Source organism: Carya illinoinensis, chromosome 2 (genome assembly GCF_018687715.1).
Source record: "Carya illinoinensis cultivar Pawnee chromosome 2, C.illinoinensisPawnee_v1, whole genome shotgun sequence".
NCBI lineage: Eukaryota > Viridiplantae > Streptophyta > Magnoliopsida > Fagales > Juglandaceae > Carya > Carya illinoinensis.
The window spans coordinates 35,347,495-35,372,342 of record NC_056753.1 but is presented as its reverse complement, the minus strand read 5'-3'; the positions used below and the strand labels follow the sequence as shown (position 1 = coordinate 35,372,342).

The 24,848-nt window shown below is 37.2% G+C and overlaps 4 protein-coding genes across 6 annotated transcripts; 2 read left to right on the top strand and 2 right to left on the bottom strand.

Moving 5' to 3' along the window:
- The first annotated feature begins 228 nt into the window (after positions 1 to 228).
- On the top strand, positions 229 to 4,058 carry LOC122301347 (probable protein phosphatase 2C 38). 2 transcript variants are annotated; one of them, XM_043112626.1, is made up of 6 exons: positions 229 to 493; positions 859 to 941; positions 1,038 to 1,529; positions 1,958 to 2,325; positions 3,097 to 3,333; positions 3,714 to 4,058. In XM_043112626.1, exons 3-6 carry the CDS (start codon positions 1,205 to 1,207, stop codon positions 3,936 to 3,938), a joined length of 1,155 nt encoding a protein of 384 aa, XP_042968560.1. In that variant the 5' UTR covers positions 229 to 493; positions 859 to 941; positions 1,038 to 1,204; the 3' UTR covers positions 3,939 to 4,058. The 2 variants fall into 2 exon arrangements, with proteins under 2 accessions (XP_042968560.1, XP_042968559.1); XM_043112625.1 differs by having other exon boundaries at positions 230 to 493; positions 1,943 to 2,325.
- A 1,028-nt stretch (positions 4,059 to 5,086) lies between these two features.
- LOC122301348 (CDP-diacylglycerol--glycerol-3-phosphate 3-phosphatidyltransferase 2-like) lies at positions 5,087 to 9,157 on the bottom strand. Its single transcript, XM_043112627.1, has 7 exons — positions 8,383 to 9,157; positions 7,545 to 7,642; positions 7,372 to 7,422; positions 6,796 to 6,909; positions 5,989 to 6,045; positions 5,812 to 5,897; positions 5,087 to 5,647 (listed from the first exon to the last, which is right to left on the bottom strand). Exons 1-7 carry the CDS (start codon positions 8,948 to 8,950, stop codon positions 5,527 to 5,529), a joined length of 1,095 nt encoding a protein of 364 aa, XP_042968561.1. The 5' UTR covers positions 8,951 to 9,157; the 3' UTR covers positions 5,087 to 5,526.
- A 2,072-nt stretch (positions 9,158 to 11,229) lies between these two features.
- LOC122301343 (ecotropic viral integration site 5 protein homolog) lies at positions 11,230 to 20,080 on the top strand. 2 transcript variants are annotated; one of them, XM_043112619.1, is made up of 19 exons: positions 11,230 to 11,510; positions 12,251 to 12,320; positions 12,587 to 13,213; positions 13,303 to 13,488; positions 13,608 to 13,721; positions 14,404 to 14,462; positions 14,655 to 14,721; positions 14,838 to 14,889; positions 14,987 to 15,079; positions 15,274 to 15,357; positions 15,445 to 15,869; positions 16,110 to 16,171; positions 16,960 to 17,029; positions 17,142 to 17,222; positions 17,307 to 17,408; positions 18,159 to 18,236; positions 18,921 to 19,045; positions 19,378 to 19,498; positions 19,698 to 20,080. In XM_043112619.1, exons 1-19 carry the CDS (start codon positions 11,458 to 11,460, stop codon positions 19,785 to 19,787), a joined length of 2,559 nt encoding a protein of 852 aa, XP_042968553.1. In that variant the 5' UTR covers positions 11,230 to 11,457; the 3' UTR covers positions 19,788 to 20,080. The 2 variants fall into 2 exon arrangements, with proteins under 2 accessions (XP_042968553.1, XP_042968554.1); XM_043112620.1 differs by lacking the exon at positions 18,159 to 18,236.
- Positions 20,081 to 20,998: 918 nt separating this feature from the next.
- Positions 20,999 to 24,751, bottom strand: LOC122301344 (probable serine/threonine-protein kinase PBL7). The gene is made up of 5 exons (XM_043112621.1): positions 24,544 to 24,751; positions 23,841 to 24,031; positions 22,687 to 22,876; positions 21,854 to 22,245; positions 20,999 to 21,705 (listed from the first exon to the last, which is right to left on the bottom strand). Exons 1-5 carry the CDS (start codon positions 24,620 to 24,622, stop codon positions 21,442 to 21,444), a joined length of 1,116 nt encoding a protein of 371 aa, XP_042968555.1. The 5' UTR covers positions 24,623 to 24,751; the 3' UTR covers positions 20,999 to 21,441.
- Positions 24,752 to 24,848: the final 97 nt, after the last annotated feature.

Sequence of the window (24,848 nt, the reverse complement as noted above, 5' to 3'; positions counted from 1 at the left end):
TAATTTTGTTATTTTCAAACAAAATTGTTCATAAAAGGGAGATTTTTCTATTTAAAGGAGAAAGGGCAGATGAGCAAAGGTTGCCCTGGTTTATTGCACGTCAAAGTCAAAAGTCAAATCATAATTAGATAATAAAAAGAAAAAAGTTAATTAAAAAAAAAAAAAGAGGAAAAAAATTAAACCGTGCTGTATAAAGAAAGAAAAATAAATAAAAATAAATGAGAAACAAGCGCCAACGACAACTCCATAACATCTCTCCTTCCCTTCCCCCACCCCCCTTCTCTCTCTCTCTCTCTCTCTATCTCTCGCTCTCTCTCCAGATCTACCCCTTCAAACGTTCTGGCAAATCGTTTTTATTTTGTCAGAACGTTCCAATCTCCGATATTGATGATCTGTTTAATCCATCGGCTACATGGGTTATTTCCAGCTAAGGTTATAATTCCGAAACTGTACACTCTCAGGGGTAGAATATTTGTCATAACATAGATTCAAGGTACGTTCAGAGGTTCCTGTATTGTTAATTATGTGCCATAATTGTTCTATTTTCTCTTGTAATTTATTTGATTTAATCTCATCATATACCCATAAATTTGTATGATCGTTAATCGCTGGCAAATCAGTGGTGCACGTTTCGATCTTGTGTTATGCTCCAATAATTTCGTAGAATACCCATTTCTTTGTTTGATCTTGAATAGATGCCATACTGATGTCAGTTATATTTGGTTTTCTCTTGTAAATTTATGCTTTACATTTTCTATTCGTACCCATCAAAAACGTTTTCGGGATATTCTACTGCACGCGTATATATTTACGATTCCTGTATTTATTTTTTATTATTGTTCTTTCACAACCGTGCAGGCTGTTGGTGTCCGCAATTTGGTCTTTGTCTCAAAATCGTGTCGTGCACCCATAAAATTCTTGTTATCTTGAATACGTGCGCGGTATGATGTTGTCTACTATTCTTGTCTTTTTTTCTTTCCTTTTTTTCACTTTCTGCATATATCCATTAACGTATATGATGTTTTACACGTTTACAGATTAATGGTGTCTGTATTCATCAATGAGTATTGATTTCCGGGATAGATTACTTATCTTTTGGTAATTGAGGATAAATTAGTGCAGAAACTAGGGTTTGATCTTGGTATTCATAAACATTTGATGAATAATTTGATTGCCGGGTCATTTGGGTGAGAACATGTAAGGTATGGTATCAGCTGCATTATTGAGGATTGTGTCGCCCTGTTGGAAACCTTCTGTTGAGGGTGAAAATTCCAGGGATCGCAGTGATGTAAGTGGTCGGGTTGATGGATTGTTGTGGTCCAAGGATTCAGGACAGCATGTGAATGGAGAATTTTCGATGGCAATAATTCAAGCAAACAATCTGTTGGAAGACCATAGCCAACTTGAATCAGGGTCAATGAGTTTGCTTGAATCAGGTCCCCATGGAACATTTGTTGGAATTTATGATGGGCATGGAGGACCTGAAGCTGCCCAATTCATAAATGATCACCTGTTTAACAATATCAAGAGTAAGTTGTTCTTCCACCAATATCAAGAGAAGTGAATTCATTTGCATTTGTGAAATTAGTTAATATATTTGTGTGATGGCTTCTCATTTTTGGGCTCCTCTATTCTCAAAGTGGCTAATTATTTGTTGAATTGTCGTTTTCACTATTTGCACTTCGAAAATTCCTTCAATTGAGAGTTGACACGAAGTTATCTTACTATTTAGTGATAATGCGAGTGACTATTAGAAATAATATTTCATGGATGATATCGCCTGGAAAATGATACTTTTTTTACATGTTAAGATTTGGAAAATAATTTAATTTTGAGATCCTTACTTTCTCTCTCTGATTTTTCTATTTATTTATTTATTGGTTTTTACCCCATCTTAAGATCTTTTTAATTAAAGCTAATGCATATTTTACTGACTTGACAGCTATTGGTGCTGCAGAGTTCACGTCAGAGAATCAGGGAATGTCAGCAGATATTATCAACAAAGCATTTTTGGCAACTGAAGAGGAATTCCTCTCTCTAGTAAAGAATCAGTGGCTAAGCAAGCCACAAATTGCTTCTGTTGGTTCATGTTGTTTGGTAGGCATAATATGTAGCGGATTGCTTTACATTGCCAATGCAGGAGATTCTCGGGTGGTGTTAGCAAGACAGGAGAAGGCTGTTAAAGTGTTTAAAGCTGTTCAATTATCATGTGAGCACAATGCAAGTATGGAATCTGTGAGGGAGGAGTTGCATTCGCTGCATCCCAATGATCCACAGATTGTCGTTTTAAAGCACGAGGTGTGGCGTGTGAAGGGTATTATACAGGTGATTTCTTGGGAGCTTTGTTTTCTATAAGTTTTTTCTTTCAGTTTCCTTCTTTATCTTTTACTAAATTGTCTTTTGTTTTACCTATCAAATAAAAACTAAACAGTCTGTCATTTTATATCCTTTGTTAAGTAATTGCATCAAAGCCCTCTGATTGTACGTGACTCTATTAATCAAGGATACGCTGTTGGGTTGAACAGAAGATATGAATTAGTTATAATGGATAGTTTTGAGATTTCTGTTTATATCCTTGGTCAGGGCAAACTTGAACCTGTAGGGTTTGGTTTGGGATGCCATGTCTGAAACCTGCTCCTCTGGCCATCCATAGTCTCAACTCTATCATTTTCCCCTTATTTAACTAATATAAATTTTTACCGAGGGCTGAACCAGTAGATGCTTCCTATTTGTTTCTCGAATGGCTCTCTATATTCAATGGCCTCTCCACATGGACGCATACAGTACACCCATTATCTAATCCTCAATTATAGCTTGCTCCAGGTTTCTATCAGAATTTTCCTTCTGTCTCACCAAGCAAGTTTAGGCATTGAATTTTAAGAATTTATTTTTATTGGTATTAGTTTGAAATACTTCAAGTTTTTGGGTTTTTAAGAGAATGCACTATTAGCATTTTGCATATCCAAAATCAGAAAGCTGAGCATGGTTCATGACTTATGGAAGATTTCTCCTCGGGAAATCAGCATGGTGCTTACACAAGGATGAAATGACTGGATAGACAATCACTCTGTTGACGGATCTTTGGTACTCTTGCAGGTTTCAAGATCCATAGGCGATGCCTATTTGAAGAAGGCAGAGTTCAACAGAGAGCCTTTATTGTCGAAGTTTAGACTGCCTAAACCCTTCCATGAGCCAATTCTTAAAGCTGAGCCAACGATATTGGTGCAGAAACTCTACCCTGGAGATCAATTTCTTATATTTGCATCGGATGGCCTATGGGAGAACCTAAGCAATCAGGAGGCAGTTGACATTGTTCAGAGCTGTCCACGGAGTGTAGGATTCCTATTTCTAGTTTTGAGTTTCGTTCATATTTATGCTGGATATTGTTGCCATGCGTTTATTTCTGACTGTCTTTGGGAAAAGGATGATATCAATGCTGCCTTAGTGGTACCTTAATTCCTTCATTAACTTAAGACTAGAAGCCTGTTGCCTTTTTTCCCCCTCCTTTCAGTAAGTTGAAGGTGATAGCATAATCTTCTTCATGTGGGAAAGGTAGATACTTTCTGTGAAAATCACAAATAACTAGAGATTCTCTTGTAACCCACTAGAAAATGGTTTGTTCTGTGAAGCAGGTGCTAACATGAGTTCCTTGTAAGTCATTATTCGTTGATTTTTGCTGCAGGAGGTATTTAAATATTTCCTATATTTTGCAGGGCATTGCACGAAAACTTGTCAAAGCTGCGCTTTGTGAAGCAGCCAAAAAAAGAGAAATGAGGTACTCAGACTTGAAAAAGATTGACAGAGGGGTGAGAAGACATTTTCATGACGATATTACAGTTATTGTTTTGTTTCTCGACTCCCATCTGATCAGTCGCAGCTCCTGGCATGGACCCTTAATTTCAATCAGAGGAGGTGGCGGTATCTTTCCCAACACCTAGTTTAAGAGGTTATGAATGTCTATCCTTGAATCTTACTTTCTTCAATTTGTATTGAGAAACATTATTTTTTCTTTCACCCTCAGAGGGAGAAGTTAAAGTAACATCTTTTCTATTTTCAAACACTTTTTTTTTTTTCTTTTGAATGTGTAGTGCCGATTCTTGGAAACATTTTTCCCACATAGTCATGGTAGGGTCAAATGGGATTTTAGTCGGGACTTTGTCTGGACACGCCGTGCCAATAAATAAATAAATAAATGATAGGATCAAACAGCTAGACAGGGAAATGTATTTTTTTATTTTTATTTTAAAGTTTTGTGAGGGTAGATAGGATTACACTGTTTTGCTTACAAAATAAAAAATGTTACCGTGGACATGTGGATAATAGTCAGTTTCACTTTGACTTGTTGCCTTTATATGGTAGCTGTTGACAGGTTCTCAGTAATATTCGAAGGCAACGCAACAAGGTCAACGTGTTTATTGTTGTTGTGATTCCATTATATTCGAAGCAATACTATATTTATTGTATATGAAAATGAAATATGATTTAACCCTTTAAGTCCTGACTTGTTCACGATTTTAACTCAGTGAGCGCAAAGTTGTAACTGAATTAAACAGGTTCCAAAAAAAAAAAAAATTTGAAATGATATTATTATTTTTTTCACAAGATTTTTTTACTCGAATAAATAAAACTCATTAATCATTATAATTATTCTCCACGAACTTTAAATATTAATAATGTTTCAATATCAGGTGCCCAATCTCTGGATCCCATTCGAATAAGAGAATCCAGGAATAACCTTCAATTTGCTCATGTAAGCACTGAGCATTATTTCATGCTTTGTTAAGTAGTTGATCTACACCAAGAAAGAAACCTATTAATTCAATGGCAGGGGTCCTGTTTTTAGGACTGTTCAACCGGTTCTGGATCGGGTATCTGGGTATACTTAGATGCTGTCTTCGGCTTGTAACAATCTATTGAACTTGCAATTACCTACAATCCGCGTTGAACCTTTTTAAACTTTTTTGGGCATAATCGCGACACTGCAGTTTACCATAATGTAAACAGTTGATACAGCATGGGACCTCTGTAAAATACCAAAAGCTGTATACCTTTTAACGGTTTGTAATTCATGTTCTACACTTCAAAATAGGACAAGAAAACTATTTCGACTTCAAGAAATTAATAACAACCAAATTACTTATAAATCCTCCAATCTATCCACCATTTTCCAAGCCAAAACAAGCATGGCTCCAACAAAAAATAATGAAGATTGAAGATGGAGAAAAAATTGTTCAAACATCTACATCAAACTATTTCCCTGCAGATATGCCAACATGGTAATTTTGTGATCTTTAAGACCTTGGATACAGCCATAAACAAAGTGATACTGACCCCTTTAAAACAATTCAACCTAAATTCACTTTAAAAAGTGGGAAGCTTTTATGAAAAATCTTTGCTCTTCGTCTACTTGAAGATAATCATCTTAAGGGGTTGTGTGTGAAGAACTTCAAGTACTGTTCCCGCATCCAAACAATCCCTCAGTGAGGAGTATATATATTAGTATCACCACCGGCAAAGCTGGCAAATCTACTTTGGCAGTGCTTTCCAAATCTTCCTCATATACACAACTAATGACCATACAGAGAGTCCAGCTGAGATGTACAACAACCCAACTCCAGAAGCTACAAAAACCCCCGGCCCTCCAAGACTACACAATGAGGGGACAAATCGAAAGAGAAAAAAATAAGACAAACAGTCAGATACTTCCAAAAATATTCACCGAGTTTTATTTCAAGGAAACATATAATCATTCTGAATCCTGATTAACCAAGAACAACAATAACCCAATAGGCAAGAGAAATAAGAATGAACCTGCTATCTCTGGTAGCCAAAAGGATGGTTAGTGCGGTCATCTGTGTGGCTGTTTTCCACTTCCCCAAGTTATTTACAGCAACAGCCTAAAAAATTCGTTCTTACAATGTATTTCCATGAAAAAGTTCCAATGTCTTTGGAAACAAAAGTATAAGTGTAGGAAAGAGAAAAACAAACCTCTAAAAGCTTACTATTCTGGGAAGCAGCCCATTCTCTAACTGCAGACATAGTTATCTAAATAAAAGTTGCAGAATAATCTGTAAGAGATCTGCTATCAACTCTAACTTCTTTTTTTTGATGAATAATCAACTCAAACATAAACCAATATTAGCAAACAAGATATAAGCATAATACTTTTTACTGGGGGTTAACACAAATATGCACGCACACCGTTCACGCATGCAGGAACAAAAGATCCTGCTCAACCAAAGTAACAAGGATTCCATTGAATTATCCTAAAGCTTTGCTACTGGTGGTGATCCAAGGAAGTGGTGCACTAGACACTAGTGGCAAAGGGAAGAAGGAAAATTTTTGAGGAAGATAAACAAAAAGATGTAAGAAATGCCAAATGCAAGGACAACTGGGTTCACCATGATGGGCTCCACCTGTGCTCAAAGACAACACCAAAATATTGTAAAAATGAATGAAGGCCACAATGGAGTGAATTTTTCTAAACTGTGAACTGTGAAGTAGTATACCATAGCCATGAGAGAAAAACCCACCCAAACAGTGCTTTAATGCTGGACCATAAAGCCCTGAAGGTAGAGGAGCTGTAAATATAGAAAATATTTCACCTAAAAAAAAGCATGTTTTGTCCCGATCTTGTAGCCAAAATTGAAATGAATTACTTTTGGGAGCTCATTTGCAACTTGTGTATAGCATCCAAAGCTTACATGCCAACAATCCCCACATGAGTGTGGGTGCATATGTGTATAAATATAATGGCTAAGAAGGATTAAAACAATTAATGGTAAAACATATTACCTCCCTACCAATTATGGCAATTGAAGGTACAGCGAATAGCCATGGTACTTGTCCAAACATGGCAACTTCCACTGGTTGGGTACACAACAAGACCAATGTGGCAGCAACCATAAGCTGCATTTGGTAGGCATGACAATAAAAAGATAACTCGTCAATGTTTCTTGGTAGTTTTTTTATCAATAAAGAAGAACTTAATTAATGAGAAAAGTCGACATAGACCAAGTACACGAGAAAACCTACAAGTCTTGCCAGTTAATTAAAGCACATTTATGGTATCAACTAACTAAAAGCAAAAGGCTGTAAAGTTCCAATCAAAAACCCCTAGGGGTTGGCTCAAGTGGTAAAGACCTTGGTCTTGATGGTATGCTCACTTCCGGTCTAAGGTTCAAATTCTCTTGGGCGCAAACAAATTTTAGGGGTCATCGGACTAGACCTCCCCTTGAATTACCCGAGGTGCACAGGCCTTCGCAAGGAGTTTCCCACAAGTGCACCCCGGATTAGTTGGGACTTTGTTCTCAGACACCCAGTGCAAATAAATAAATAAAAAGAGTTCCGATCAAAGATGAAAGACTATACCTTGTCAGCTACTGGGTCTAGAAATGCACCAAATGCAGATCCTAGTCTCATCTGAAATTATTCAAGGATTTAGCCCATATAAGATGTCATAAAATTAAAAACATTTTCAGAACAATTGTTTTATTTTATTTTGTTTGCTCCCAATACAGTTTGAAAGAAAAGTACTAGAATACCTTCCGAGCAAGATAGCCGTCAAGCCAATCAGTAACTGCAGCAGAGATGAAAATACTTGTCGTAGCAGTTGGTCCCCACCAACTATCTACGTAGAAGGCTGATGAATGATATGATAATGTTAATCTCGTGAAATGCAAGGATTTCATGCTATGACCACTAAAACATATAACCAACTCAATAATCCTCTGCAATTCCAAACTAAGCAATCTCTACAGGAACACATATAAGAAATGACAAGGGCAATCTCCATAGCAGCTCAGAATACCAGGGCACACCACCATAATAAAAATCAGGAAATCGATCAACCATATATATCATCAACACATATTTCAATCGACCAAATTTCCTTCATATCTTGCAGGCATGAATTACACAAACAAAAATCTGAAATTCAAAGGTTTACTGGATTGATTAAAAGATAAACTCAATTCGCAATCTAACCAAAGTCGAGATGAACAAAAATACAGAAATTTGACGAACAAAAAAACCCGAAATCCCAACATCATAAAGATCCAAACAGAGATCGAATTCACAAAAAAAAAAACAATTTATTATCTAAAGCTTTAGGAATAAACAATCTATATTTGTTCTCGCTGCCAAACTCAATCATTACCGAAAGTTCAATCCATAATTGTCAGCGAAAAAAAATCGCATACATTTCAAAATTCACAAAAGAAAAAAAAAATTCGCACCCGGGACATCCAATTACAATAAGTTTCAAACTTTTCAACCAAATTGCGACTGGATCATGAAAACTAACACGCCCCATTCCTCAAACAACGCATTGGTTTCGTAAAAAAGATTAACAGGAAAAAAGAAGCAAAAATATGGATATACCGCTTACGAGAAGCGGTACAGAGGCGACGCGACCGAGCGTTAAGATGGTGGGTAATGTGAGCAATTTCGAAGTATGTTGCTGTTGTTCTTTCTGTTGCTGCTGGTTCTGCATTGACGGCGGCGATTGGAATAAATCGTGGCGGTCCTGGCTTTCTGTACCCATATCTGCCACGAGACCTGACTCGGAAGACCCAGAGCCAGAGGCGGAAAATCCTCCTTTCTCTTCGGAGCTATTGCTGCGTAAAGAGAGAGCGGGGGAGTGCTTTTGGTGGACGCCACGAAACCCTATTGCTTTAGGGGCAAGTTTATCGTGCGCCGAGGGTGTGAATGGTGCGCACGGGGCTATCCTCCACCCACATTTATAAATAGCGGGTATTTGCTCCCTGTTCCTGTTGCAATACAGGGCTTCGAAGGGTATGGGTTTGAGCTTTAGTTTGGCGACAGAGTTGTTGCCCGCGGCCGCGGCCGCAGCTGTAGTGCGGACCCATTGGGTGAGGTTGAGGTGGCAGCCGCAGGGCTTGTGGGTGTAAAAGGAAGCTGCTGCCGTGGGCAATTTCAGGCATGACATGGGGTTCGCGGTATTAATTTACGACGCGGTAGTTGCACTGACTCTGTTGGGTTCGACTTTTGGTTCAGAAGTCCAGAGATTCTCTCTTATTAGAAAAAGAAACAAATGCGTATCCTTATTTTTTGCGCAATCTCCAGCTCTACTAGCTTCCCCGATGGATTCGTGAATCGTTTCCCTTTTGCTTGCAACGTTCTTCAGCTTTTCGCCTAGTCTATGTAAATTGAAATATTTTAAATATTATACGAAAATAAATTATAAATTGAGATGATTTAATATATAAGTTAAATTCTAAAATTATATTTATTATAAAATATATCAAACAAATCTATAATATTATGTCAATTGTCAGTTTATTTTTATGTATTTTCTTAATATTTTATAAATATAAATTGAGAAATAGTCGCCGCGATAGCCAATTTGTGGGGAGGTTTTATTTCAATTATTATTTGACGCTTCTCGACGTGTTAAGCCGACGATGTAATTCATATTCCTTGATTTGTGCGCCCACCTCGCCATTTTTCGTAAGGTTGGTCCCAAAATTTTGACTTGTCAAAATGATCTCTCGACGATGTCGACGTGATAGCTAATTCCTATGCGAAATGCATTCGGTGTTACCAAAATAACTAATTGTAAATACATACAATGCGCGAAAAAAAAAAGAATTTAAAACTCATTAATTTATATTTATATGTAAATAAAATATGAACCTATGATTTTATCCACGATTACAAATGGATGTTATAAGTACGTGTAGTCAGAAACGATACTTGTTTGATTTTAAGAACTTCAAAGTTTTCAGAATTGTGTATGAATGGAGTTTTGCAAGGGACCCTACCATTCCCCAAGTCCAGCTCTAGTAATTCGGACCAATGGGGTTCTGTTTGGGAGCCGTACCATGCAAAGAAATAACATGGCTTTTGCATTTGGATCCATTATTTTGACTCTCTAATCCCGGAGCAAGCGCCCTGGTGAGATGAGAAATTCTACATTAAATTTTTACACCACGCACCTCTATTTAATTTACGATTTATTATTTTTATTCTTATATTTTAATACTTAAATATATGTATATATAAATAAAATGACAAAAATGATTAATTACGTTTCGACTAGATAAAGACGCAGGTATAATAATTATTTGTAGCATTTATCTAATAGAAATTGATTTTGAGTAACCTTTTTAAAATAAATTATATACATTATATTATCGTTTTATTTTTATTTCATTATATAAGATGCGTCGCATTTGTTATTATTAAATAATAAAAAATTATTTAATAATAAATATGTCACATCTTATATAATAAGATAAAAATAAAATAAAAATATGATATATAACATTACCTTTTTTTTTTTTTTTTTTAAAGAAACATTACCCAATTTTTAATCACATGCATAGGGCGCTCGGCTTGGGGTCGCACATATTAGCCATTTCATGCGCTCCAAAGGTGCAAAAACATACGTGCATCATGACTCTGAGTCGCCCATGCTTTTCCTAATTTATCTAAATAAAATCGACTTATTGCAATGTCCACCTCAAGACAATCTTGACAAGCTCTTTTAGTTAACAATTTTTATTTTTAACATGTTAATTATAAATAAAATTAATAATTCGGATACAAATTAAAATAATATTAAAAATTAATAATTTGGATATTGAGAATTTAGAATGAAAATCATTTTTATTGATTGGTTGATAGGTAAGAAAGATTTAGAAATTGTCTGAATAGAGAGATAAGATAAGATGTTTTAGATAAAAATAAATAAAATATTATTAAAATATTATTTTTTAATATTATTATTATTTTAAGATTTGAAAAAATTGAATTAAAATTTTAAAAAATTAAATTATTTATTATATCTCATGGAAAAATATAGTTGCAAGCATAATTGTGTACTAATATGTGCATCAATATGATGTGATTGATCAAAAAGTAGATTTTATTGAAAACAGTGTTAATTTAAATTTTAAGTATGAATAAATCAATATTGATACACAGATTAATGCGCGACTATGTTTATATATAGTAAAACTAATATTTTATATAAAAATTTAATAAAATTATAATAATAAAATAAGATTAGAGTATTACTCATCTAAATGTCTCTTAGCAAAAGATAATTTAAAAAATACCAGAAATGGACCGAAAAGGCTAAATAATATCCAAGGGGCCAAAAGCAAAAAATGAGTCTTTTTTCTACTCCTGCGTTAAAAAATAAGAAACCAGTGGGGCCCAGCACATATAATTAATAATATTAACGTGAGCGGTAATAGCGCACAATCGGCCGGCCTTTTGCATCTCTGTCTCTCTCTCTCTCTCTCAGACACAGCTTGGAAGTTTCCACCTCCGCCATATCGATACGGGAGACGCTCTCTCTCTCTCGATGTTCAGTTGGAGAAAAACAAAAAAATCAAGAAGCAGGACTCCGAGATTTCCCACAAAATCCAACGAAGAACTGAATCACAGCCTCTCCAGTCACCACTCAAACCGATCAAGTTCTCGTTAATGAAGGCCACCAAAGCCCTCAACCCCTCTGTCATCACCTTCGACCACAAGAGGTACGATTCCTTCTTTCCCCCTTCATCTCTTCTGTCTCCACGTGTCCTTCCCTTCCCCGCCTCCGTGGCATTTAACTCTCACTTCCTTGGGTTTCCCCAGTCTCTATCTGATCCAACAAGTTCCGGTTTATATAGTTATATACTTCTTTTTTGGCAGGTTCCCCCTGGTTTTTATAGTTATATAATTGTCGATGTTTCGCGGAAAATTTATCCGATCGGATTCGATTCTGATGAGTGAGACTTGCATTTTAGTTTTCATACTTTTACATATTCATATGTATTTCAATACCGAAAGTTCTTTATAGATTAGTGGTTTATCAGTGATCTTGCTTTCAATTGTGTGAAAAGTTGCATGGATTTAGTTTAGGATTTACTTAGTGTGTGTTCCACGATGCGATGTTAGACGGAGTGTGTGAAATGCGTTGTTTTCAAGTTAGTATGGGTTGCGCCGAGGCAATGCCGACCGCCATGGGAAGTATAATCGAGTTTTCAAGTGGAATATGGAACTCTTTAGTCTGAGCTGCAAACTCTTGAGGCCGATTCAACATTCCAGATAATTTGAGTTGCGGTCGTGCTCAGAATTTAATTGACCCTTGTTTGTGACCGAGTATACTGCAATGGACTTGGTTTTGGGCCATTTGGCTTTGGCTGTGACCTAGAATTTGCCTGGTGTTTGATAATGGAGTGTAATCAATGAAAGATTTATTGAATTTGGAAGCTAATAGTATCGGTGTGAACAGGGACGCCTATGGGTTTGCTGTGAGACCTCAGCATGTACAAAGATACCGTGAATATGCTAGTATCTACAAGGTTTAATTCTCTTTTAGTTCTTCTTCCTAGTATTAAGTATTCACACTCTTTGTTTGGTTGCTGAGAAAAACAATGAGCAAAATAAAAAAATACAGAGAAGAAATATGGCATAGTCAAGTTTTAACTTTTGGCTGGTCTAAGTTAATGAAAAACTCAAGATTTAGTTTTTATTCTTCCTCTCACATCTTTCAGCAACCAAATGGAGATTGAAGAGAGGCAATAGCAGAGAATGGTGTGCTTTTATTTAATCAAATTAATTGTTTCAGGAGGAAGAGGAAGAAAGATCAGATAGGTGGAGGTCTTTTCTGGAAAGGCAAGCAGAGGCAGCTCAACTACCTGAAAATGGATTATCAACCGAAGAAGACAAAAAAACCAAAGATGCTGGAGCGTCAGAACAAGAAGCAGACACCAGCTCGGGGAAGGTAGTTGAAGGAGATGACTTAAGTAGCCAGAAGCTTGGTTCAAATGATTTGGCTGAAAATGGTGCCAGAAAGGAGGAGTTGCCTTCAGCTAAGGAGACAAAAATTCACAAGGCCCATATTTGGACTGAGATTAGACCCTCTCTTTGTGCCATTGAAGACATGATGAGCATTCGTGTAAAGAAGAAAACCAATTTATTAAAATATGAACAATGCACTGGAAGTGGAAAGCCACTTGCTTCTCCCATTGAGGAGGCTAGATCCTCTAAAGGAGCATCTGAGGAGGATTCTGAGGATGAGTTTTATGACGCAGAGAGGTCTGATCCTATTCAAGATGTTCCTCAGAGTGATACTGTCAGTGCTCCTGCTACTGTTGCTGCTACTGATGTGATCCCTCCAGACTTATTGTTTCCTTGGAAAGAAGAGTTAGAAGTTCTTGTTCGCGGTGGAGTGCCTATGGCTCTCAGGGGGGAGGTACAAAAATGCTATAAGGGTGTTTTTTATGTAGTTAAGTATATTTCTTGGTGAATGAGCTTAGCAATTGCATATGCTCAAAATCTCAGCTTTGGCAAGCTTTTGCGGGTGTGAAGTCACGTCATGTCGAGAAGTATTACCAGGATCTTCTAGCTCCAGAAAGTTATTCTGGCAATAGCACGGAACACAATGGCAAGCAGTTGGACAATAACAGTGAAGGATTAACTACAGATGCTGTATGCATTCCAGAGAAATGGAAAGGGCAAATTGAGAAGGTCATTATATCCCATTATCATTCAACTTTAATGTCCAATAGCTTCATTTTGTGGTGCTAATTTTATTGTGTGTAATTAATTCTAGTTTCTTAACTTGTTGATAGTGGTTTTATGTGCAGGATTTGCCTCGAACATTCCCGGGCCATCCTGCTCTTGATGTGAATGGTAGAAATGCTTTGAGGCGCTTACTTACAGCATATGCTAGACATAATCCCTCTGTTGGGTACTGCCAGGTATTTGTACTTAAAACACTCAGTCCAAAATTCATACAGTTCTGTACGCAAGGCAGCAACCAACAACTAACATGGTTCTGTGACTTCTAGACCCTTGATTCTAGAGTTCATGCAACTGCTTCTTGACTAAAAAGATGTGGTTAGGTAGTTTGTGTCTTAATCAAAGAGAAGTACAAGAGCAAAGTGGTCAACCTCCAAAAATAAAACACCAATAACATGGAAAGAAACTCGGTTGAGCTGAGATAACATAACTAGTACTACCCTCAAGCTTAAATACAATAAGAAACAGAAAAAGAAGAGGCAAACCTTTTACTAACCATTTCTACTTTTGAAACACGAGCGAAGCGCCCAAAACCTCTGTAGCCACAATTTCTGATCAATTCTGGGAAAATTCCAAATAAGGAATGGCAATAATGAGAAAGTAGATTCATCTATTAAATGTTGAGAAATTCTAGCTCCCTTTACACTAGATTTCATGGCAAATTGGAGCTGGATTTATTGAGCTGGATTTTTCCCAACTTAGCTTCAAAGATTTATGGTGGATTGCTGGGTGACGAGTCTTTTGCATGCTGCTCCTTACAGAAATTCTGTTTTGGTTCTGCTGCTAAATTCATTCTGTGTTATAGAACTCAAGATAACTATCTTGCTGACTTTTAGTTTATTGGATACAATCTGCATGCAGGCCATGAATTTCTTTGCTGGCTTATTACTTCTTTTGATGCCTGAAGAAAATGCTTTTTGGTAGGTCGGAAATATCTAACACAATCCTTCCCAGAATATATACTTCCTGACTTGCATGGAGGAAAGTTTATAGATGCATTCTTTCCTGGAAGAATACATGAATAAATATATTATGTTTGTGCAGCATATTTGTGTTGCATTGTTTCCTTTTTCAACTCAAATGACCTTATTAATAGAGGTTAAAAAAATCAGGACCTTGCTGGCACTAATTGATGACTATTTTGATGGCTATTACTCAGAGGAAATGATAGAGTCTCAGGTATGCTATTCCTCCCCCCTTCTCTTGGTTTGTGTGGTTTTGCTCCTCACACTATCTATAGTATAACCGTACAGATTGGTGGTGCTTTTTACTGATAGTCGGTTGCGTCTTTTCAGGTTGACCAACTTGTTTTTGAGGAGTTGGTGCGAGAGAGATTTCCAAAATTGGGTTAGTATATCATTGGTATATGCTATTATCTTTGCAGTTTGCAATTTGTACAAAGCTTTTTGGGTAGTTTTTTATGCCACCTTTACATCTGTTGCAGTCAATCATCTAGATTACCAGGGAGTGCAGGTGGCTTGGGTTACTGGACCGTGGTTCCTTTCCATTTTTATGAACATGCTTCCATGGGAAAGTGGTCAGGTTTTATTGATATTATTATTTTTTTTATTAAAGATAGCTTATCTGTGTCTGAGTGCATCTTAAATTTATCGGCATATTTTCTAACACTCGGGTATCATACCGACCTTTGCGTTCTCATTGTCAGAATTAGCATTGGATAGATTCTTTTTGCAGCTGACAAATAATCTAATGGATTTCTCCTTACTCCAGTTCTTCGAATCTGGGATGTGCTTCTTTTTGAAGGAAACCGGGTCATGCTATTTAGGACGGCACTTGCTTTGATGGAGTTATATGGTAATGGTTAATAGATTGGGTCTTTTTTTTTAAAAAAAAAAATTCTGTTTTATGATATGAAACTTAATTTAGCTCTGTTTCATGCAGGCCCTTCTTTAGTTGCAACGAAGGATGCTGGAGATGCAGTTAGTTTGCTGCAATCACTGGCTGGCTCAACATTTGATAGCAGTCAACTTGTGCTGACTGCTTGCATGGGTTACCAAAATGTAAATGAAACTCGATTGCAAGTCTTGAGAAATAAACATCGACCAGCAGTAACAACTGCACTTGCAGAAAGATCAAAGGGGCTTCAAGTTTGGAGGAATTCTCAGGGTTTGGCATCTAAGTTGTATGGGTTTAAGCATGATCCTAAATCAATGATAATAGAAGCCAATAAAACAGAAAAATCGCTTGATGCACAAACAAATGGTAGTTTATCTCGTTCAGAGTCTGGGTCCACTAATGCAGATGAAATCATTATTAGCCTTACTGGGGGTGAAGAGATCGATTCTGCCAAAGACCTTCAAGAGCAGGTATTTGTGTCTTCTTTTTGCATAATGATTTGGGTAACCTTGAAACAATGAAGTTAATTGATCATTTTGTGTCTGGATGCTCATGTATGGTTGTTCAGCCAATAAAATACCCAATTACCGAACGTATTAATTCTTTTATTTCATAATATAGACAGTAGTTGAAGTGATTTGACCTTTTTGAATTGTTAGCAGAGGGTACATTAGAGTTATTTTTCTCACAAGTATATGAACTTCATGCAGGTGGGGTGGTTGAAGGTTGAATTGTGTAAGTTGCTGGACGAGAAAAGATCAGCTGTACTCAGGTTAATGTTTTATTTGGATGTACAGTTTCTAACTGATATCAGGACTCTTTTTTCTTTTCCTTTCTGGGTTGCCAACTTCATGGTGCATGTTCTCCCATGTCTCTGCTTTGTGATGATAGTGACTTGATTACCTATGAAACCTGCATACTGCATACCCATGCATACTTTAAGCATGAAAAGTCAAGGTTACTTGGAATAGAGTCGACAATTGCTTATTTAGTCATTGATTTTAGGCTCCGGTGGTGCATATTCCCCATTGAATTCCTAACAGTCATCTCAAATTAAACGTTGATGGTTTCCATTTTTTTGTGTGGGCTGGGGTTTTTGTCATTGTAGTACTTCTTGGTCTTGTTCATTTGTTTGTCTCCCATTGTGCTGCAGTTGTTTTATAATTGTTTCTTCTTCTTCCTGGACCTTATTCTATCCCCATTCAATCCATCAGACAGTCTGTGCCACTCCCTGTGGTTACATGAAATCCTCGTTGAGATTGAGTGGGGGATTCCTCCATGTATATGTAATATAATTTGCTATTTCAAGGCCACAACCCTTTTCGGGCTATCTTTTCTTTATATTTTTGCCTTTTATTTTTTCCCTTTATCCTCCAAGTTCCACATTGGTGGCAGTCTTATAGAAACGTGGCAAGTTCCTTGATGCAATCTAGTCTGCAAAGTATGATTTAGCAGTTACCACAAATTCAGTCGTGCAATACTTTAGTTCTTTAGTGAGCCATATTTTCTGCTTTTCATTAATTCAGAATTGATATTCTGGCTTCTTCCTACTTTTTCCAGAGCCGAGGAATTGGAGACGGCTTTGATGGAAATGGTCAAGCAGGACAATCGGCGGCAATTGAGTGCCAGGGTATACGGGATGTAAAATATTTCTGTTTAGAGAGATGCTTAGTTGTGTAGCTGAGTTTCTATTCATTCTTTGAAAACTTTAGTTAGAAGGGAATTCCACATTCAATTTGCAGGTTGAGCAGTTAGAGCATGAGGTTTCTGAACTTCGCAGTTCCCTTGCAGATAAGCAGGAACAAGAAAATGCTATGCTTCAGGTTTCATCTCTCCTCCATGTTCTCTAACTGCCTACTTTGAGAAGACCATATATTCTCATAACTTGCTGGCAAATAATCATATAGGTCTTAATGCGGGTAGAGCAAGAGCAAAGGGTAACAGAAGATGCCCGCAGGTTTGCTGAGCAAGATTCAGCAGCACAAAGATTTGCTGCTCAAGTGCTTCAGGTTTAACCTCTGATTTTTTTAGCATTTGGTTTGATCTTGTTTTGTTGTGGTGGGTGTTTATTAAATCACGCACCACCTTTATTGAATTATATTATGAAAATTTTAAAAGTATTGAAGCAAGAGGGTTCTATTCAACCATTATAAAATTTGGAGCAGTATCCTATGGTGTGAAGTTTGGTTGCCTGTATATCACTTGACTCTTTACAGCTTCTGTAGCATGTCAAAGCCGTGCAAAAGCCTGTTAATGGACTATCCTTTTGAAATATTTGTAAAGCTAAGTAACTTATCAAAAAAATATATATATTATAAAGCCAAGCAATGCCACAATCTCAATATATGGCCAAGTGACTGTCTTGACCAAGCTGATTATTTAAAACATGCTTTTGCTTCTCCATTTTCTTCTTTTTAGGCCTTCGCTGTCTGAAAAGTTAAATATCATTTAGGAGAACCTATAAAAAAATATTCATTTAGAAGATGTTGACATGTTATTACTCAAGTAATGTCTATGCAATTCTGTTTCATTTCTGTTATACATCTTGTAATGCCCTGCGACATGTACCATGTCGTACTGATAAAAAATGCCTAAAGGGAAAAGAAGGGAGGGGTTGTTCTGATGGGATGGGATGAATCAAATTACTCATAACTACGGTTGCTATTATCTCAGATCATAGTATACTCTCTTTCTGTTCCTTCAACAGATTGATTTTAGTAATCAATCACTTTCTCTTTACTAATCCTTTAGCTTCTTAGGCACCTACGTGGATTTCAAGACAGAGATATGAGGTGTGGCAAGCAAATCCATTAGTATCAGACTACCGGTTGCAAAAAGTACATTAACTTTTTTGGTTTTAGCTGCCTTTTCTTTCTTCAATTGGCTCTAAACAGTAATAGCCTTAGGCGTTACTATTTGGAATCAAGTTCTTGGATATTCGACACTGCCCAACCTGTCATACTTCTTTTTACTTTTTTAGTATGTACTAAATTCTTAAAGATGTGAAAGGCAGTGTGGGGTGTAGGGGTGTATGCCTCTTACAATAAAAAGAAGAAATGGGAGATAAGAACTGCTATGAATATGTTAATCAAATTCTCAACTTTGGGCGAATAAATACTATGAAGTGGAAGAATGTGGCAAAATATGGAGGATGGACCTTGGCACATACACAAAAGCATTTAACCAGCCTGGCTGGATCTTCCATTAAAAAGAAGATAAGGACTCCATCTGCATTTCTTGAATTCAAAACCAGACACTGCCCCTCAGACCTGTTCAGTTTATCTATAAATCAAAGTTGTTAGTTTGGCACATCCTGCTGCAATATCTTTTATTCCTTTGTGTCATGCATTTGTATATTCATGTGCTAAAGTCTGTATCAGTCAATGATATAATTAGGCCCGATGGTTTTGCTAGATGGAATGGCTCTACTTTATTCTGGCTTTTCAATATTTCAGAGCTGGATATGATGTTATGCTCCTTTTTGATAAAATACCCTCCACTACACAACTATATGTATGCAGGAAAAGTATGAAGAGGCCACTGTTTCACTTTCTGAAATGGAGAAGAGAGTGGTTATGGCAGAATCAATGCTGGAGGCTACCTTGCAGTACCAATGTGGCCAAGTTAAAGCACAACCCTCTCCACGGTGTGAATCCAATTGTTTTCTCTTTTTTTCCAGTGCGTGCAGATATTTTTGATAAGTTTTTCTTGGGCAGAATTATTCCCCATTTGATTAGAGTTGATCATTATTTTCTTTGTACTGATTTTAACATTTTCTTTCTAATTTTTATGTTTCTTTTTTCTTTGTTTTTCTAATTTCTCTGTTGCCTCAGTCTCTGTTTTCTTCATTAGCTCTGCTTATTTACAGTCCCATCTTCTCCCCTCACCCTCAGCATAGCAATTTTATCTGGATTGCTTGCATTTTATGCCCCTATGAATGAGAGTCGTGTCAAATCTAAGTGCAATCTTTCTCTGTAGATCTTCACACCCAGATTCTTTAACAGTAGGAAGCAATCAAGAGTCTACGCAAGATCTGCCTGCAAGAAAAACTGGCTTGCTAGCTCGCCCTTTTGGACTTGGCTGGCGAGATCGGAACAAGGTTAGTTTCTATCCATATTCTCATATGGTGAAGGATGATTGGCTATGAGCACAAACACTTCAAAATCCGCCTTATGTCTTTTATAGTAGCATGCAGGGTAGGCATCATTTTGTTCAATGAGACATGAGTTTACAGTATCACTTTTGCTATGCTTCAAAAGTTGTAAGATTTCTTATCATTTTTCGACTGAATGCAACAGGGGAAACAAACTAACATTGAGGAGCCAATTGATGGTGGAAAATCTACCAGTGAGGGACAGAGTCCCAGTCCACAATGTCAGTTCAGGTAGCAGCAGATAGATTTTAGTTTTCTTATCTTTAAATTTGATTAGACACCTTCATTGAGCACATAGCCATTCATTATTTGTTTGTCCATTAAATAGTTGTAATAATAGGACAGTGAAGTAAGAAAAAACATCAGATCGGTGGTAACGTAATTGTATAATCTTTGCAAATTTGCAATAGTATCTTGTGTTGCTTGCTTCGACCAAGCTTGAAGTTTCTAGGAACATGTTTTCCTGCACTCTCTGCATATTAGTTGGCAACCGTATAATATTTATATCCAGTGTCTTGTATTGCTTCATCCTTTGTTTAAAATATGTCGTTCTCAGAAGAATTCCAGTTAGTTGCTGCACATCTCTCTCTCTCTCTCTCTCTCTCTGCTCCTTTCTCTCCCTCTCCCCAATGCGCACCTGGCCAGTCGGTCGAATGATATATGATATGGAAAAGTTGCCGGCTTAGAATTGTTTTCTTATACGGTACATATTTTCTACAAGAAGGTTAAAAAACAAAATCAAAAGAAAATATGCAGTGTAAGAAACTGGAATGGTTTAAATCTCTAAAGCGCGGCGTACAAGGAAATATGCTAGTTTGATATTTGATCTCTTTAGTGAAGGTCTCTTGATGTGAGGGAAAAAAGAGGGCACTGCTTACAAAAGAATGGCTTTCTACTGCCAGCATCAATGCTGTTTTCACAAACACAAACGATAAAACACCAACTTATCTAGAACTTCTAAACAACCACTTGATAAAGTAATAATTTTTTTCAAATTTCTATCTACTTTTGCTTTAATTAGATATCAATATTTAAAAAAAAAAAATTGTATTAAGAAATTGTAATTTAGTTTTAGATGAGTTGGTGTTCCATCACTTCTCAACACACAAATTTACTGCTATGGGGTCAGATTTCTCTTGTTCCTTATATCCAGTGAACACTGGAGTTGATGCGCGCTGCTGAGTAAACGTGTCCGTTATTTAAAGTCGGAAATTTGCAAGGGATGCGGGAGATTGTTCTATGGTGCCCACGCGTTCAAATTTCACAGTCCAAAGGTATTGCAACACCTTCGCTGAACACAAATCATAACAGGCAGTGGGCTTGGTTTTGGGGGCTCCTCAGCGCAGACCTCTGTAAACGAGCTGTTTAAAAGGCGTGCCATACCATCGACAGATGCCGGCAACTCAAGATATACATGCAAATTCACACATGCACACTCGTAGGGCGGGATCGGTTGAAAGGCATAAGGTGAATTATTTACCAAAACTCTTGAAAACTCAACGGAGAAATAAGGATACTAAGGGGGACCTCTTTCTCTATAGATACAAAAACCCCAAGCTCAATCTTTCGTTAAAGAATCTTGTAGCTTTGAAGAGAGTGAGGAAAGGGGGGGAAAAAGAGAATATACTTCCTGTTACAAGACGGTAGTGGGACTGGCCATCGCACCCGCTATCTGGATTTATGCAAAATTGAGAAACCGGCACACACCATCTGTGCCACCAATAGCAAACAACTAAGCTCCAATCCACTGACCTCTGTATCACAACTACAAACCCATTTCATTACCATCCCCATGTCTTCAGCTATCAGGCGGCAGCAAAACCCATCTTGGGCTTCTGATGATGGAACTGCTTAGATAAGCTTCAGGCTTGATCAGTTGCTGATCTACTTCATTGCTCCCTTCTGGTTCTAGGAGTGGAAGAACCCATCCGTGAGCCCGGGACTGGCTGGGATTCGGGATCAAATTTTTGGCAAGCAAGATATGTAAGTGCCGTAACTACATCCGTTATGAGAGGTCGCATATTGGGTTGTTCCTGAACACACATTGCAGCAACAGCAAGGGCTTGATACAAGCCCCTCGCTGGATATTGGCCTTGGAGCATTGGGTCAGCCATCTGTGGAAACGTTTTTCGTTCTTTGAACAAGGGCCGAGCCTGCAGTATGGAGTAAATATATACATTAGAGTGAAACAAAAATATCCACGTTTGTGTTATGTACTGGGAAAAAAAAAACTATGTAATACCATTATTTTTAATCTAATTTCCAACAAAGATCATATTGGAGAAGACAATAGTCTCTTACCCATGCAACCAGATTGTGTTCCCCAGCGGCCCTTGAGTTGTCAATTGCTTTTCTGCCAGTGATAATTTCCAGAAGAACAACCCCAAAGCTATAAACATCAGATTTCAATGTAAGCTGACCAGTCATTGCATATTCAGGTGCACAATATCCATAGGTTCCCATCACTCTGGTGGATACATGGGTCTTATCCCCAACAGGACCTAATTTGGCCAAGCCAAAATCAGATAGCTTGGGATGATAGTCTTCACCAAGCAAAATGTTTGAGCATTTCAAATCACGATAAATCACAGGGGGGTTAGCTTTGTCATGTAAGTACTCCAAGCCCTTGGCAGCACCCGCAGCTATTTTCATCCTCGTATTCCAGTCAAGTCTTTTTTTATCAGGTGGGAGGTCTGGCATGCACAAGCATGTAAGGTGAATAATTACTGACCAATTTCTATATTTAATCGTTATTTTTTATTTTATTTTGGATAACAACAAAGTTGAAAGCTGCACACGAAAGGTAGATGAACCAACCAAATAACACTCCTGAAGTTTATGAAATATAAGGGAGAAAAGTATCGGCAGGCATGGTAATCTGATAATACAAAATGATTCCAAAAACTTTTTTTTTGATAAGTAAAATAAAAATTAAAAAAAAAAAAAGATTCCAAAAAGCTTGGTGATTCACTTAACCTTGTATTCTCTTTTCAGTGGCCTCTTACTTCTTATGTCTTGTTATCTTACTAGTATACCAAAATCTCAAGAAAAAAGGGCATATAAGATGCCTGGCACTAGAGAAAATTATTTAAATTTTCAATGAAGAAATGAAATAGTAATGGTGCTGTATATACCATGTAGATGGTCTTCCAAAGATCCTAATGCCATGTATTCATAAACCAGAAGTCTCTGATCTCCATCAGCACAATAGCCAATTAAGTTAACAAGATTTGGGTGGTGAAGTAGGCTTAGCATCAGTACTTCAACGAGGAATTCCCTGTTCCCTTGCAGCCCATTACGATCAAGTTGCTTGATAGCAACAACCTACACCAAACCAAAAATAATATGTTCCAAGTCTTACAACAAGCCTAAATATAAGTTCAAATCTCAATGTTTGATGAAAGATGGTGCTAAAACTACTGATGGAATATTCCCTCCTGAAAAAGAACCAAATGCCCTTGTTCTAATGGCATTTCTTTACCATAAACAAGGATTGAAGGATCCCAAAGAACTCTTAACTCAAGTAGCACCTCCTACCCTATAAATGCAAGGTGGAGGATATAGTCACATGCTTAGCACCCATCAGGTGTGTGTGTGTGTGTTGCTGGTGCTTATGCTTTTCTTTCTACCCTCATGTCTTAAAGAAGAAAAAATTATGATAACTGCTGTCTTGGCAATTTCATATAGAGGTGAGATGGATGAGGGATATAGAGGAAGACAGGATTTCTTTTTGCGTTCAATAAACTTCTTCTGTTTTTGAGCCTTGTTTTACTAGATAATAGATCCAAGAAATGTCCCAAACGTGCAGCCAAATAGGACCACCTAAAATGCCTCGATAAACAGAGCTTACATCTTCATTATTGTTTGGTTTTCTATATGGGAAGTGCGTAGCTCATCCAGGCCATTGAAGTTAATCACTTCAACAATAGAAAAAAAATTAAAAAGTGTAGTCAAGAAATTCAACTCATCACTAGCATCTCACAGGATTCTTATACACAACCAAAGCCCAAAGGAGGATGACCATTTTGTTGTCTCTTTGATTGCAAATGTTTGAACTTTTTGGTCAGCAACTATGTAATTTGTCCACTTATCCTCAGGTCCTCTGCATGACTATTCTAATCAGGGAAATCTAAGTTAAAATAACTAATATTTGGTTCTTCTACGTTTTTAAAAAAAAATATGTATCCAAAGCTCCAGATAATGATAAGCATATACAGCAAGTGTTGAAGATGAAAATTTATCCCAAACTTTCAGGTTATAACAGTTCAATCTGACAAATTCAACAAACCTGACTGCAACTCTCCAATCTCCCTTTATATACACGGCCGAAACCTCCTTCACCCAAAAGACAATCAGCCCTGAAATTCTTTGTTGCAGCAGCCAAATCACGAAATACAAATGTTTGTGCGGAAATGCGATCAGATCCTCCATCATTAGACTTCTCATTTACAACCAGCGGTGAATTCAACTTCGATTTTTCTGAGGCGACAAATTTGAAAGAAAATGCAATTAAAAAGAAAAAAGAAAAACACACACACAGAGTAAACGACTAGTACAATGCCATCAAAACACGAGGTGGATTTTAATTCAAGTTTTAGACATTACTCTGACAACCAAGGGAGAAAAAATAATCCCAATAACCCAAACTAAAATCCCAATTGTAAGAGCTTATAACGCCCACGCAATCTCAATCTCGTTGGAAACAGGTCATACGAACCCATTTCAGACTGAGGCAAAAAAGCACGCACATTCATCAGCTGAAATCATTTTCTCAGATAACAAGCCCCGCTGAAACCAAAGCAGATCACGAAACTATCAAAGACCCACAATAATGATCCAAACGATAAGGCAAAGGGCGTGTGCCCATCAATCTTAGGCAATTATCTATTGGTGCCTATACATATTAAGATGCAATACAATACGACACTGGCTATCAGAGTGAAAATTAAGCCTAGAGGAAATTTAGTCAGGTTCTTTTCTCACAGAAGTACCTGAGGATGATGAGATCGGATAGTTGGGCTTCTGGTTCTGCTTCTTCTTTGATTTTCTAGGACACAGGAAACAACCCATGACTATTGTTTCTTAACAGCATCAGAGAAAGTGCGTCTGTGTACGCAGCTATTCTCTTCTAGTATATACCTTTTCCTTCAGTGACCTCGTTGCAAATATGTCCTCGTGTCTTCCCAAATTGTACGTCAGTTCTCAAAAGTCCGTAGTTTTTCCATTTAAAGCAGGTTAATTAGGGAAAACCACTATTTATGTCCTCCCAAATTGTACGTCAGTTCTCCAAACTCCG